Below are 13,380 nucleotides of genomic sequence, written 5' to 3'. Positions count from 1 at the left end.
TTTAAATACCTCATCTGCTTGCTGTTCAAGAATGTACCAAAGGTAAGCCTATCAGTTTTTACTAGTACTGCAAGAAAAGTAGAAATGTACATGTACCTTAGATGAATGTAATTCTGAAAAAGAACTGCTTAAGACATTGTCAGTGTTTATCATATTTTATTACTTTTGATAAATTAATAGATTCACTGCATAATCATACTGCCCATATGCATTCTGTACAGCATTAAAATCCTCTTTCACACTGCCAACAGCATTTAAAACAGCTCAACATATCCACCTAATAATTGTTTACCAGCAACAACACTCCTGTGCTGCATGGTACAACAATCAGCTGACATGTAGAGCTTGTGCAACATAGTAATAACCATGTTTACACAGGTTATGCAATATAAGCTTTCATCTGATATGTCACAAAAATTTACAAAAAGTGATGAATAAAAATATTTTCTGATGGCTGGCATGTAAAATACAATGCAGCACACGTGTATACATGTCTTTAAGAGAAAGAACGGTACACAAAGTTGACTATGTCATGATAAAGCCAACTCTATTGTATAAATGTACATTTGTACTTGGAGTATCATAATCTTGCACATAAACACTGGCATAGACGTCTTTTTGTAGTTTGTAACACAATTATTTTCTATAGACTATGAAATCAATGTAAAAAGGCACAAATAGCAGATCTACACTTTGTAAGTTGATTAAAACATGTTTGGCTTCCACAAACTAATTGAGTACAATACAAGAGACATTCTTTATGAATATGAAGATATTCTGGTCGACAGATGTATTGTCACTCTATTTTGTTGCCCAGCTTGAGGTGGAAGAACATAATATATATTTCTTGCAATTCAGATTGGTTAGCAAAATTGGGTCAAAAGTCCATTCAGCTTCCAAGCTAAGAGCCTAAAACTTTGTTGCAGCACATAGATAAAATGGTACATGTCTGTACATGCATTCAAGACTTGTCTGAGTAATATTATCATGTCCTATACAAATCTACACAAGGTTTTCCTTCTGCTTATAATCTACACTGAACTAGGTTGTGTTGGAAGGCTGTTTTGCCATTGTACTGGGGTCAGTAAAACAAAAACACTGCAACTTTTGCTATAGCAATGGTGTGGATGGATGGAGGAGATAGAATATTTACAAATACAACAGAACACATCTCAACTCATCCATACACTTCTGGTCAGAACTAATCTCAGTGTTATATGCCTGCCTTTTCTTTTGCAACAATTATTTATATGATTTATTTTGTTTTTGAGCCAGGGTTCCAGCCAGAATTTTATTTTAGCACAATTGTAATGCCATGGTAGCACCTATCCCACCTTTTGGGAGTGTAGAGGGTGAAGGGATTTTGAAAATGCAGGGAAAAAAGTTGGTATTCCAAGGCTATCCATTCACATCCAATTTTGAGGATCTTTTGATCAGTTTGAGAGCCATATCAACATTTTTCATGCGTGATCAGACATTGCTCGAGGGAAGTGGTACATGTACCACTATGCTGGTTGAAAACCAGAGTATTTGTTATCATTCAGGGTGCTGGTGTCAAAGCATGATGGCCCATTAGGCTAAAAACACACTTAGTGACTTATAATTAGTAGCTAGAATCCTGTGAACAGACCGCCTAGCCAGCCGCCTGCTGGGAGACTACAATGTAGCTCTGACTGGAGACACCCCTCTAACTGTGATAACTGAATCCTACATTTGTATATACTACAGTTTGGCTTGAGTGCTGAGAAGTTCCCGCATGTCCAGCAGGCTCTGGTGGAGGGAATCTGCCAGTTTGCTGGAATCAGTCGCAGGACTGCTGTTAAAGGCAGAGATGCAGAAGTTGAGGTGGTCCTCTCTGGGGTTGTAGCAGAACCCGTAACCGTCAGGGACAACAGGTCCAAAACACAGGAAGGAGTCATACTTGGAAGGAACCTGGAAAATGTCAGTCCAATATTAAAGACCTATTATAGATAATTCTTCTCATTCAATAACAATGACATTGTAACTTAGTATGCAGGTAACGATGTATGTAAAAGGAGAATTCCATTAAAGGTTGTGACACTAACAGAAACGTTTTAGACACCAACAGTCACTCAAACTGTGTGACGTGGTTCAAATCGTGATCAGTGGATGGAAAGACTTTCTGAATGTCTCTTCCCCTTGTATTCACCTACCAGTTAAGGTAACAGCCATATTTACTTCACCTTGTTATAGTTGATGTACATTGTTCCCTGATACTGTCTAAGAGATATTGTTGCATTAGCCCCCCTTACATAACTAGTACACATTTCAATAAAGATCCATTACATTCTACTTTCTGCTAGAGGCTGTGGCCCCTGAGTGATCAAATATCTAACAGACTGCTCAATGAATTTTAATACAAAATAACATACTTCTTCATGCTTTGTTTGTGTGCTTTGCTATATATATCTTTTAATTCATGCTTGAATATGGTACATCATTTTCCAACTATAAAATTAAGGGGCACTCAAAAATCCAATTTTGGTCACTCAACAGTCACTCAGCAACCAGTGTCCGGTGGAAAGCAGACCAAACACAACAGAATGTTTCAGTAAAACATAGTGAGGACAAACTGTACCTGACTGGTGGAGAGTTTGAAGTGTAAGGCCTGCTCATAAGCACTGTCCATGAACAGCTCAGGCACGTTCAGCCCTGCCTCGATAGCTGTCAGCTTCAGCCCCAGCAGATGCCTGTCAATGCCCTGTCCACTCACAGTCTACAAACAAAATGATACAATTTAGGACCACTAATCCACAGCATGCACTTCAAAAGTCAAGATGACAGAAACTAGGTGACTTTGATCTTAACTTCAACAATCAACTACAAACCTAGCATTATGAATATAAATGAGGAAAGATTCTCATTAAAAAGATTCTAGAAAACAGCATAGATACATACCTCTTGAGCATATTTCTTATGTCCCTCTATGGCTCTTCTAAGAAGGGCAACTTTCTCTCCAGGCTGAAAAGTAGCAAGAAATTATGGTTACTTCCATGTATCAGTATATGAAATATTGTTATTAATACTACTGTAACAGTAAAGGTAAAATAAGCTGTGAACAACACTCAAATATAAACAACTATCACAGCAGGAGTAAAGGCTGACTTACAGGAATTACACTGTCCTCCATAGCTTTACAGAACTCCAGTGACTCCACAGAAGCTGACCGGATGGTGTCTGTCCTGCCCAGGTGGAACATGCGTGTTGAGCCACTCTCGTACGTCGCACAGGGGACCTTGTAAAGCCTGGGTAAGGATGAAGTGTTTGATGATGTAAAATTGTTCATATTACTCTGCTAACAGACATAGGATGCTATGAAAGAGTCTATATATATATATAGCAAGTCTGACACCTATATAATTCAGTCTCTTTTAGATTTAAAGAACACTGATGCTAACATGAGCAGTACACCGAAAAGTAGGGTACGGCATACTGTGCAAGTTGACAAAGGAATATGACGTAAGTGCACTGTAAGGCACTGTTGCCAATAGATGGTCATTACTGAACAACCAACGGGTGACCAAAACTACAGTTGAATGTGTGACCCTTGACTTGGTGATTGGAAAATGCAAAAGTATGTTAAAAAGACAACAAAACCTTTAATAAATTTGTTCTTTGTCAGTCAAATCTGTTGAATGATCTGACAAATCTTTTATCAGTAATTACAGCCTCTAACAAAAGGGGGTGTTCTGCTTAAACAAGTACTTACTTGTAGTAGGCTAACTGCAAGGCAATCTGGATGTAGCTGTCTGGACTCATTTTCTGTGACTTTGGGAAGCCCTTTCCGTATTCTTGGAAGGTCACAGGTTTCATGTCCAAATCCTTCACTTGGCTGTACAGTAGGGCCAAAATCAAACAATACATCATTAGTAAAGCCTGATATTTTTTTAAAGTGACAACTAAATGGCATTCGCTTAAAATAAAGTCAATAAATGTATTTAAGAAACATAAATGTTCTTATGTAGAGGTGGTGACTTGTACAAGTTTGACTGTACTGCTGGTAAAGACGTAACACCATGGGTAGCCTCCTAATTATCATTGTCTTCCATACGATGTATCAATACATACACATCAAGGTTTCTCTTTGCAGTGTCAATGGCCTCCAGTATCTTGTCATTCACAGTGAAGGGTAGTCTCTCAGGCTCCTTAGGCTGCACTGTTGTCTCCTTTACTTCTGGAGCTTGGGAGCTGCAGGGAAGAAAAGAATCTTTATACATAAGAGACTATAGTTCTAATTTGAAAGTTCATCTGTGTTGGTAGAAGTCAAAATTAATCATACAGTACAGACTGAACTGTAATTTGGCCTCTTACTGCATTATTGGACAAAACAAAAGAGACAGAAACTCAAGCTCTTCACTACTCACCAGTAGTCCATCATGTGATCTAACAGTGAGATGATGGGTGGGCCTTCAGCAGGGGAATGTTCATATGTCAGTCCGATGGCTCCATCTGTCCCTACAGTAAACTGGGAAAGGGACACACATGATCATCATGTTGGAAAATATCTTTTTAAATTCATCTCTTGTACCCCCTCATTTTAACTACATTCATGAATATTCAGGAATTGAAATATTTAAGTTTTCAATAATTATTGTACAATCATGACATTGTACTTTAACAAAACACAATGTTGATGCAAAAAAAATGCAGACCAAAAAAAAAAATTGCACAAATCACTAACCTAAAAAAATATGCATCAACCTTCAACACACCCCATCCTTCTTGCCCATTCCCTATATAATGTCTATTAAACTGTGTAAAAAAATACCTGTAGTGTCTTGTCGAACCAGCGGTTGCCACTGTTCAGCTCACTTCCTCCCCCGTGCATGAGCTGGTGAGCCATACTGGCCTTACTGTCCTCACCCCGGGACACCTCCTGGTCCAGGCACAGCATGAAGATAGCCTTGTTGATGGCATCCAGGGAGGCTTTGTTCGTTTTGTCTGAAAACACAGAGAAAAAATATATTTCAACATATAGGAAGTGCATACTATTACAATGTAGTTACTATTTATTGTTATGCTGCTATACAATTTTGTTTACTTTAAGCCCCTAAACCATAGCCTCCTGACCTCAAAACCATGGTTGGGACTAAGTCGTCAGCAAAGTCATCTGTGGTGGGGGGTTAGCCGACAAGATTGCCTACTAGTATTTAAAAGCTGTCTGTATCAGCTGACTATATTTAAAAGTCAAAATCAGGAAAGCCATATTCTGCTTGGATGCAATTGAAGGAGCAAACAGGAGCTAGAATGAGATGAATTCTAGGCTACTCCCAGTACCAACATTGGTTGGGGAGTGGTCAGGAGCAAATTCATGGGAAGGTTCTGATTTAACATGAATTACAGACTTGTCAGGCTAAATTATAACCCTTTTGCACTAAACTAAACTGCCTTTTTTATTTGGGAAGGTCACAAGCCCATATGGAGTTCACAACCAATGTCTACTGGTACCCAGCACTGATTGGCATTCAGTCTCTTAATCTATCGCTCTGTGCAAGAGATAAACAGCCTGAGTGCCCCATTTTGTGGCAGGGCAACTTGCTTGACCGAGCTGAAGTGATTAGCGACTATAGTACAGCAGTCTGGTACCCAGGATAATCCTGAATGTGTGACAGGGACTTCAGGATGAAGATTGGAAAGCTTGAGACATACCTTTCTTCAGCAGCTTGTAGACCTTGCCCCATGTGTTCCTGTTCTCCGAGGTGAGGATGCCCACAGGTTCACTGGGGTACCTGGAGTAGTACACCACCTTCTGCAGCTGGGCATGGATCAGGTCCTGACTCAGGGGCTTCCAGTTCTCATCATACACGTCCAGGGAAAAGAACTGGGGAGGAAGGTACAGAGAGTTGTAAAGGTTGTACTTGTGTTGCTCACAAGATCCTTACAGAATAAAACATTGAACATCGAACAAATATAAATTGTAGCTGTTTGCAGAAAATCTAGTCATCTGAAATTATGATAAATGCCACACAAATTTATTTCCTTGGATCTTGAAGTTTGAACATTTCAAAGTGAAATATAGGGAGGAAAATGTGAATACAACAGTGACTGTATTCAGTCCATAAAACTGAGTGCATAAGCCTAGTCCTCAGTCTTTATTTTCATTATGTTTTTCACATCTTTTTGTAAGTCCAGAACCGACAAATTAAAATTACAGTGGTTTTCGATACACAGAGATTTCCCTGTGGCAATCCAAAATTGGTGTATGGTTAAGACATACATTGTGTACTCTGTGCAAACAAATCTAAGTCTCCAGCATTAAATCTACCAGACAGACCTTGTTGTTGTGTGCCACCACGATGTGCCTGGGCCTGACGTTGCTGCCAGGTCCGTACACCACCACCTGGTCCCGCCGCTCCCCCGGGATCCGACAGGCAGAGAACAGTTTGTAGTACTGGTCCATACACAGGAAGTTCTTCCCAAGCTTGTCGATGGGCACTGATTGGCTAGAAAAGTCAGAGACACAGATTATAAACTTTTGCACTAAAATTTTCTAGGTGAATTGTCTTTGCATGAAAAGTAACTCAGAATATTACTAATTGATAAGGAAGTGCATCTTAAGATACTGTACTTAATTTTTTGCACTAACACTAAACAAATTGGGAGCACTATCAATTTTAAGTCTACCTCTTAGCCAAAGAAGTATGCTACAGTTCAGGCCACCTATGCACAACATCATTACAATTACACTACTGCATGTAACCTCCCCTTGCTTTATCTATTGTGCGATTGCTTTCTGTGTTTTGATGTTGTTAATGTTATAATGTTGTACTGTGTTTGTTATTGTTGAATGTTATGCAACTGTTCCCAAGGCCTACCTGAAATTCAGGTCAGTGACCTGAGTTGTAATGTTCTTGTTAAACAAATACAGTGTGTGTAAAGTAAAGTTAAGTGGAAGCTACATGTATTTATAATATGTGAGATCAGTTACTTACTTGTCTATTTGCACTTTGTAATCCAAGAGACCAGTAACCATCTTAGCAGCAAACCTGCACGTATAAGGGTAGATGAAAGTCCACATGTCAACACTGAACAAATCTACATAAATCAGAAGCAACTAAATATCAAATATAACAGAACAGTCCTGTGCCATTTGCATAAGATAATACATGTATCACAAACATATATGACTTTAGGGGTCATGAGACAGTGTCTAACAATTGAAAGCTTGAGGGGACATTTTCCTGTGGTGCAACATGAACCTTTATTCTTGTGACGTAACTGCCGAGCTTCATTTTTCTCTATTTCCTTGACATGATGTCCCATGTATGTATAGACTTACTTCAGCTGTTCCTCCTGACCGTTGAAGTTCTGAGGTGGGCACACGACACCAGGGCTCACGTGCATCACAACAGGCATGCGGAAGTCCAAGTACGCTGTGTGGAGCCACCAGTCAGCCAGCTAAGTAAAGAACAATTAAAGGAAAAAACACATTACATAAAAATTATAAATAAAGCATTACAGTCAATGTCACAAAAACATATACTCTCTGTTTTTCAAATTTTTTTAAAAATAGCTGTAGAATAGGATATTTGAAATCTTACAATTAGAGTAACAAAATAACAACTCACCCAACTTTGTCTTTCCAATGCCCTCATCTGAAGTTTGGCCTGAAGACTTTCTCCAAGTCCACCTGCTTTGCCAAACTCCTCTACTAACTGGAACACAGAAAAGTACACATAAATAACTGTATGTATATTGTAAATATAACAAAGTTGTTCTGGCGGCTCTTTTTCCATTGAAGAGAATCACCAGTCCTACAATGTAACCATACATGATAAGTGTAATATCAATTTAAATGGACTTTGGGTGTCAATAAAATATCCAAATTAACAGTTCAGAAACCTCCAGTTCAAACAATGGTAGCATGGACATTAAAAGTTCAACCAATAATATCAAATATTTGCATTTTTTTTGTATTTCTTTATTTTGTATTTGGATGTTTTAATGGCGATTGATGGCGCTGTTGCCAACTACTAGTAGGGGTCTATAAGAACCTGCACTGTGTGACAGTGCTCACCTTTGTTGTATGTTGGAACTCGTCATCATCTAACAGTGGCCGCACAGCGCTGAGGTACTTCTGTAGTGTCTGTGACAGGGCGGGGACAGGCAGGCGGGGCAGGTTGGCCTGGTGAGCCAGCATCCTCCCCGGCGGCAGGATCGCCCCACGGAAGAACTCCGGCGCCTTCCATGGCTGCTGTTTGGCACCAAGTGTCTTCACCTGGAGATACAACACAATGCAAAGTTACTGTCACTAAACTTGGTTTTTTCAAGTTTGGATCCGTTTGACATAGCTATCGCATGTTCCCTGTGTTCATTTATACAGTGAGTACTTTGAAAAAAGGTAGCATCCACCAGACCTTCCTACCAGGGTACAAGGCTCGTAGAATTCTGAAAAAATTGGAAAATTGGCCAGAAGTCAGTCCATACTAAAGTTAATGTTCCACCTCCTGCCCTGCTGGCCAACTTTGGACTGGTAGCAAAACTGGCAAATTATTCTCTGTATGACAGCCAGCACACCAGCTGCTGCCGCGCCGCATGCCTGCAAAGCTGGTGTGTTACGCCGAACGGCGGTTATACCGGCTATATAGATACAGATACAGATACAGCACGGTCAGAGTGGTTGAGGCTAGAAAAAATGGGTAAACAAACGCTGAATGCAGTCAGTTTTGCACAAGTTACCAGCTGTACATAAAGATCACCTGTCAATGTAACCTGGGGATCCCTTAGTTTTGATCACTTTTCCCATGCATTGATACTTAATGTTGCAAGCTTTAAGAATCCTGTCACCTATCAACTAAGACCATTTGGTCTCCTGAGTGGTCAGACAAATGTATACTAACTTGTTCGACAGGTGGACTACTACTAGCTATATAGCACACAATAGCACAGGGACAAAAACAATAATATTCAGCTCAGCAATTAAGCTTTTAGTCCGTCTGCACAGAAGGTAAATGAGCAGTGAATAAAATTGGATGCTTGACAGTTGATGCAGAAAAATGTCTGCATCCACTGAGTAACTTAAGTACCCTTTCACTGATGGTTTCCAAGGATACAAACTGACATTTGACTTTATGAAAAACAGGCAAGTGCTCTACAAACCTACATGTATGTGTCACAAATATCTGCAAGGTATAAGGAAATTCTGATTTCTGCAAAACCTACTAGGTCCACAAAAAGCTGCATGAAGCTATACTTTGGTCTGATCCGAACAGTCTGATTCGAAAAAATTCTCACCTGCAAAATATCTTAGTCTTGGTCCAAATACCTGAGCATGCATGGCTTGTAATATGATGTACCATACATCAAAGATACTTGCAAAAATAAATATTACAAAATGAATTCTTTTGGAAAAAAATATACGTAGCTATAGACTAAGATCAACCTGATGACCTACAGCAGTAACCACCCTTAGCACACAACATACCTCAAATGTCTCATCATCACTGCGTATTCTGTCAAGAGAACCATCATTCAACGGTGCCACTTTGTTCTTCTTAGTGATGTGTAACATGGGAAAACAGCAGTGCAGGCTGCCATTCATTGTATCTCAAATAAAGCTGTATGAGCTAATCTTCTTCTCTCAAAGATTTTAGTCCGTCAGATCCAGAAATCTGCTTTCAAGTTACTGCCCGGTTCAGCTGTCCAGGTTTAATGATTTGGAAACAAAACATCAGCACATGCCCCAAATGTCCAGTCATATGATGTACAATTTAAGCCAGGGGATCCTCGCTGCCGGTCACACTCCTGACGTCAACCCACATTTACACTCCCATATTCGTAGACGGCTTGTCCAGAAACTGGGCTGCTAGTGACGCATATCCCTTCTGGCAACATCAAAACTCAGGTCTGGAACACAGCGATGGTCTATCCTTTCATTAGGATTGTGTCTACATTGCTCTGAATGTAATCACTGAGTAAGTACTTTTACCCTTTAGCTAGGTCCGACCCTAAGATATTTTTGTAACAGCTCTTCCTCATGGTGCAGGGATCACAAGGGCTCAGTTGTAGAATTCAAAGACTTTTTCCAGGCATCCATAACTGTCATGGTCCATAAAGCACTTGTAACTTAGTTTGTTCTCTTAACCTGACTTCTCCCTTCAAGAATGGAGGTCCGACACTTCAATAACGTCATAAGCAGATTGCTCCAACAGTCCAGGCCTGATTGCACCTGGTTGACAGATGATAGCCAAACGTATTAATGTATAAAGTTCTCTTCCTCCATGCCGTAAGCCATTGAGAAAGCAGGTCTTGACCTGCTACCTGTCCAAACTTCCCCCAAACAAGGACCAAACACAACAAGCATTCAACGAGGTGCAATGTCGCGTAATTGCAGTCTTCACACCTTTGTTGAGCAAACCTTTCCCTAAACTTGGTCTGGCAGTGCTGGCAGCGTCAATTCGTCAACAAGACATACTGTTGTGCTGCAAGCTAAAACATGTCCACCTTGCCCCAACATAGATAAAGCTATATATTATGTTGTGATCACATCGCGATTGTCTGGGGTTCTTTCCCATCTAATTTTGGAGAGGTGACCTGGTCCTAGCAAAATGGCATTCATATGCTAAATAGCAGACAAAAGACAGGTGCACAGTTACTGTAACCAGACGCAAGCCTGGCCACAATGTTACAACCTCACACAATAAACACACACCTTTGTATACATTTGTGAATTGTTGGGGTCATATGTCATTCTACATTTGTATACCTGAGTGGGGGGGGGGCACTCAGCGATCAGGAGATAAGGTGCTTGTGACAAGATGGCAGCAGTCCAGGATTTAAGTGCTTTCTTAGCTGAAAAATATTTTTTTAAATGCCTGCAACCTAATTATAATAGGAGTGTGTGAAAACTGACAAGATTATCAATATCAATACTGAACATGAACAAATTGCCTGCCTGGTAGTGGAAATTCATATTGACCATTATCATAATACATGTGTGTATACTGTTATTACCCTCTTCATGACTTTAGGAACAGCTCTTGAACTCCAAAGATCACAGCAATGTCTTGAGGTTGATTCAAAGCGTTACACCAACCTCAAGACATTGCTGTATATATGTAAGAGTTTGTTGCTACAACTCACCATATTATCAACCCAATGCTGGAACTCCTAGCAGTAACAACTCAGCAAGTCTGCAGGACTGTGCAAACAGGATCTGAAAGGCTGCTGCACACGTGGCACTAGTCTATGGTTGATTATTGATCCTGAACCAAACAGCCTGCCTCCCATGTACGTAAGATTCTCCCACTGAATGTGATTATGTCTGAATATGTCAATATATACATGTACAGCCAGCCTGTTGAACCAAGCTAGGGGAAGGGAAAGTCGTTTAAAGTTGGGTCCAGACCATCCAGAGTACATGTGATGTTATCTATATAATACACCTAAACAGGATCCTGGTGTTTGCACAGCTATTAATCAGATGCTCTAGTACCATGGCAGGCGATGTGACATCTACATGTACATGTAATTGTAAGTGACGAAATTCAAAGCAGACCTCCCGTATGTCATGCTCTGTTTACAGTCAAGGGCTGACAGTTGATGTACGAATAAGAAGTGAATATTGCAGGGTTGGACAAGTTTTCTAAAATTCACTTGTCCTATTGTACACAAAAAAATTTAGTTGCCCGAACCAACTTTTCGCTTGCCCAAAATTTAAATGACCTTTCTATGTATTTCACTACCAGCAATGGAATTCTTCTTATTGGCTCTATCTTTCTATGTCGACCAATGCTTGATGTCATGAATGTGAAAGGTATACGTACAAGTATATCAAAATCTCACTTAATGGAAAAAATCTTACTTGCCCGATCGGGCAAGTGGGGGTAGGACATGCACTTGCCCAATTAGCACTTTCACTTGCCCGGGATAATCGGGCTAGTGGACTTGTCCAACCCTGTATTGTACTTCATTATTCAGGTTATAAATATACTTCTGCTTATACAATGTATATCTGTATAATTCATACAATATGATATTGAAATTATTAATGTCTGATCAAGTAGGTTAAAGGCAAACTGATCACTTTGGCCAATATCTATCCAAAAAAAATCCCCACCTGCTGACCCCTTTAAATTTCACGACATTACCAGAAGAAATTAAACATTTTTGCTAGGCTTATACCATAGTTATAGAATATTAAAGCATTCCAGGACAGAACATAGGTTTGCAGTATATGATGATGAGCTTGTACTTTTTAAGTTGTAGTGAGAGGTCAATTACTGCAGACAAATTGCACTGCACAATTAGCAGGAGCTAATAGCCTGTGTTTACACAATCTCTCGCTGGCTGGGGTTAATGACCCTGAGGGCGGCGGCAATACTATAGGGCCGGCCGCTAGGAGCGCGATTTTAGTCAGGCTAGCAGGAGCTGTCTTTCAGTAAAAAGACATAAATTGTGACAGGTGTTCTAATTCAATTATATAATATTCTAAAAAGACAATGGGGCATACCAATGGACAACAGCAGGGGCCATGGGGTCACTGTCCTAAAGGACATGTCAGGCCATCTTTAATACAACATAAACTCATCAAGGTCTTCTGCAATCATCCCCAATATTTAAGAGATTTGAAACAAATATTTGACCTGTCAAGCAAGACTGAATGATGATTTTTAATACAGCATTCTTCTGAATCCACTTCAATTGCAAAAGAAGGCACACAAATTGCCTATGGAGAAGCTGGTCGTACAATTGTAATTTGATCAGCAAATTATTTTGGTTGAAGCAGTGAAATTTCAGTTCTGTGCTTTGACTATGGATGGTACAAATGTAAGTCAGTCATATAACCCTAGCTCCAAAAATGTTTGAGTAGAAAAATCTTAGCATATCTAAATATGGGCCCTAGTCCTACTGGCCCGGATATGCCCCCCTTCCCCTAAATTAAAAATGATATATTTCACAGCGTCCTTAGAAGCCCTAAAGTTGCTAAATAATTTGTCATAACTTGCAGTATACCGTTCCTCTCACTGTCCTTGGTGTGTCCTATTTGGGAATGCAAGAAATTTAGCGATCAGTGGAAGGAAATGTTAGGTTACTTTGCAAAAACTGCGAGCTCAAAAACCACCTACCATCGCCCTGGCCGTCCTGGAAAGCATTGCTGGCGTGTATGTGTTCCTAAGCTCCTGGTAAATACGGTGCAAAGTTCAGGAAGTAAGCCGGGATAGGTGGGCGCCCGTGCGGTCAGCTGGAGATCACCTCGGCTTCGTCTCGGAGAGCTCGCTGTAATCCGGGTGAGCTGAATTTTTAGTGGGGGTTTCTGTATAAAATTTGAATATGTTTAAACCGAAAAAATAGTAAACTAAGCAAAAACTTCAGATTATTGATGCAATAGATATAATTTATATCAACTGATCAGCAATA

At 40.0% G+C, this 13,380-nt stretch overlaps 1 protein-coding gene across 2 annotated transcripts; it reads right to left on the bottom strand.

The window, feature by feature from the left end:
• Positions 1-139: 139 nt before the first annotated feature.
• Positions 140-13,261, bottom strand: LOC118409673 (carnitine O-acetyltransferase-like). Of its 2 annotated transcripts, none has more exons than XM_035810858.1 (15): positions 13,089-13,261; positions 8,039-8,239; positions 7,590-7,676; positions 7,301-7,419; positions 6,954-7,007; positions 6,296-6,464; positions 5,671-5,842; positions 4,790-4,962; positions 4,386-4,486; positions 4,090-4,209; positions 3,731-3,853; positions 3,131-3,266; positions 2,920-2,982; positions 2,600-2,737; positions 140-1,932 (listed from the first exon to the last, which is right to left on the bottom strand). In XM_035810858.1, the coding sequence occupies exons 1-15, from the start codon at positions 13,113-13,115 to the stop codon at positions 1,723-1,725; spliced, it is 1,893 nt and encodes a 630-aa protein (XP_035666751.1). In that variant the 5' UTR covers positions 13,116-13,261; the 3' UTR covers positions 140-1,722. The 2 variants fall into 2 exon arrangements, with proteins under 2 accessions (XP_035666751.1, XP_035666750.1); XM_035810857.1 differs by lacking the exon at positions 13,089-13,261 and adding an exon at positions 9,446-9,606.
• Between the last annotated feature and the right edge of the window lie 119 nt (positions 13,262-13,380).

This window comes from Branchiostoma floridae, chromosome 2, assembly GCF_000003815.2.
Source record: "Branchiostoma floridae strain S238N-H82 chromosome 2, Bfl_VNyyK, whole genome shotgun sequence".
Taxonomy (NCBI): Eukaryota; Metazoa; Chordata; class Leptocardii; order Amphioxiformes; family Branchiostomatidae; genus Branchiostoma; species Branchiostoma floridae.
Note: the sequence above shows the minus strand (reverse complement) of the source record. Positions and strands in the feature narration are given on the sequence as shown.

Coding starts and splice junctions, on each gene's coding strand:
- LOC118409673 (XM_035810857.1), bottom strand. CDS start 9,562: ATGAATGGCAGCCTGCACTGCTGTTTTCCCATGTTACACATCACTAAG. Junction 5,843..6,295: donor TGGTGGCACACAACAACAAG/GTCTGTCTGGTA, acceptor CTTCCTCCCCAG/TTCTTTTCCCTGGACGTGTA. Junction 1,933..2,599: donor TCAAACTCTCCACCAGTCAG/GTACAGTTTGTC, acceptor GACATTTTCCAG/GTTCCTTCCAAGTATGACTC.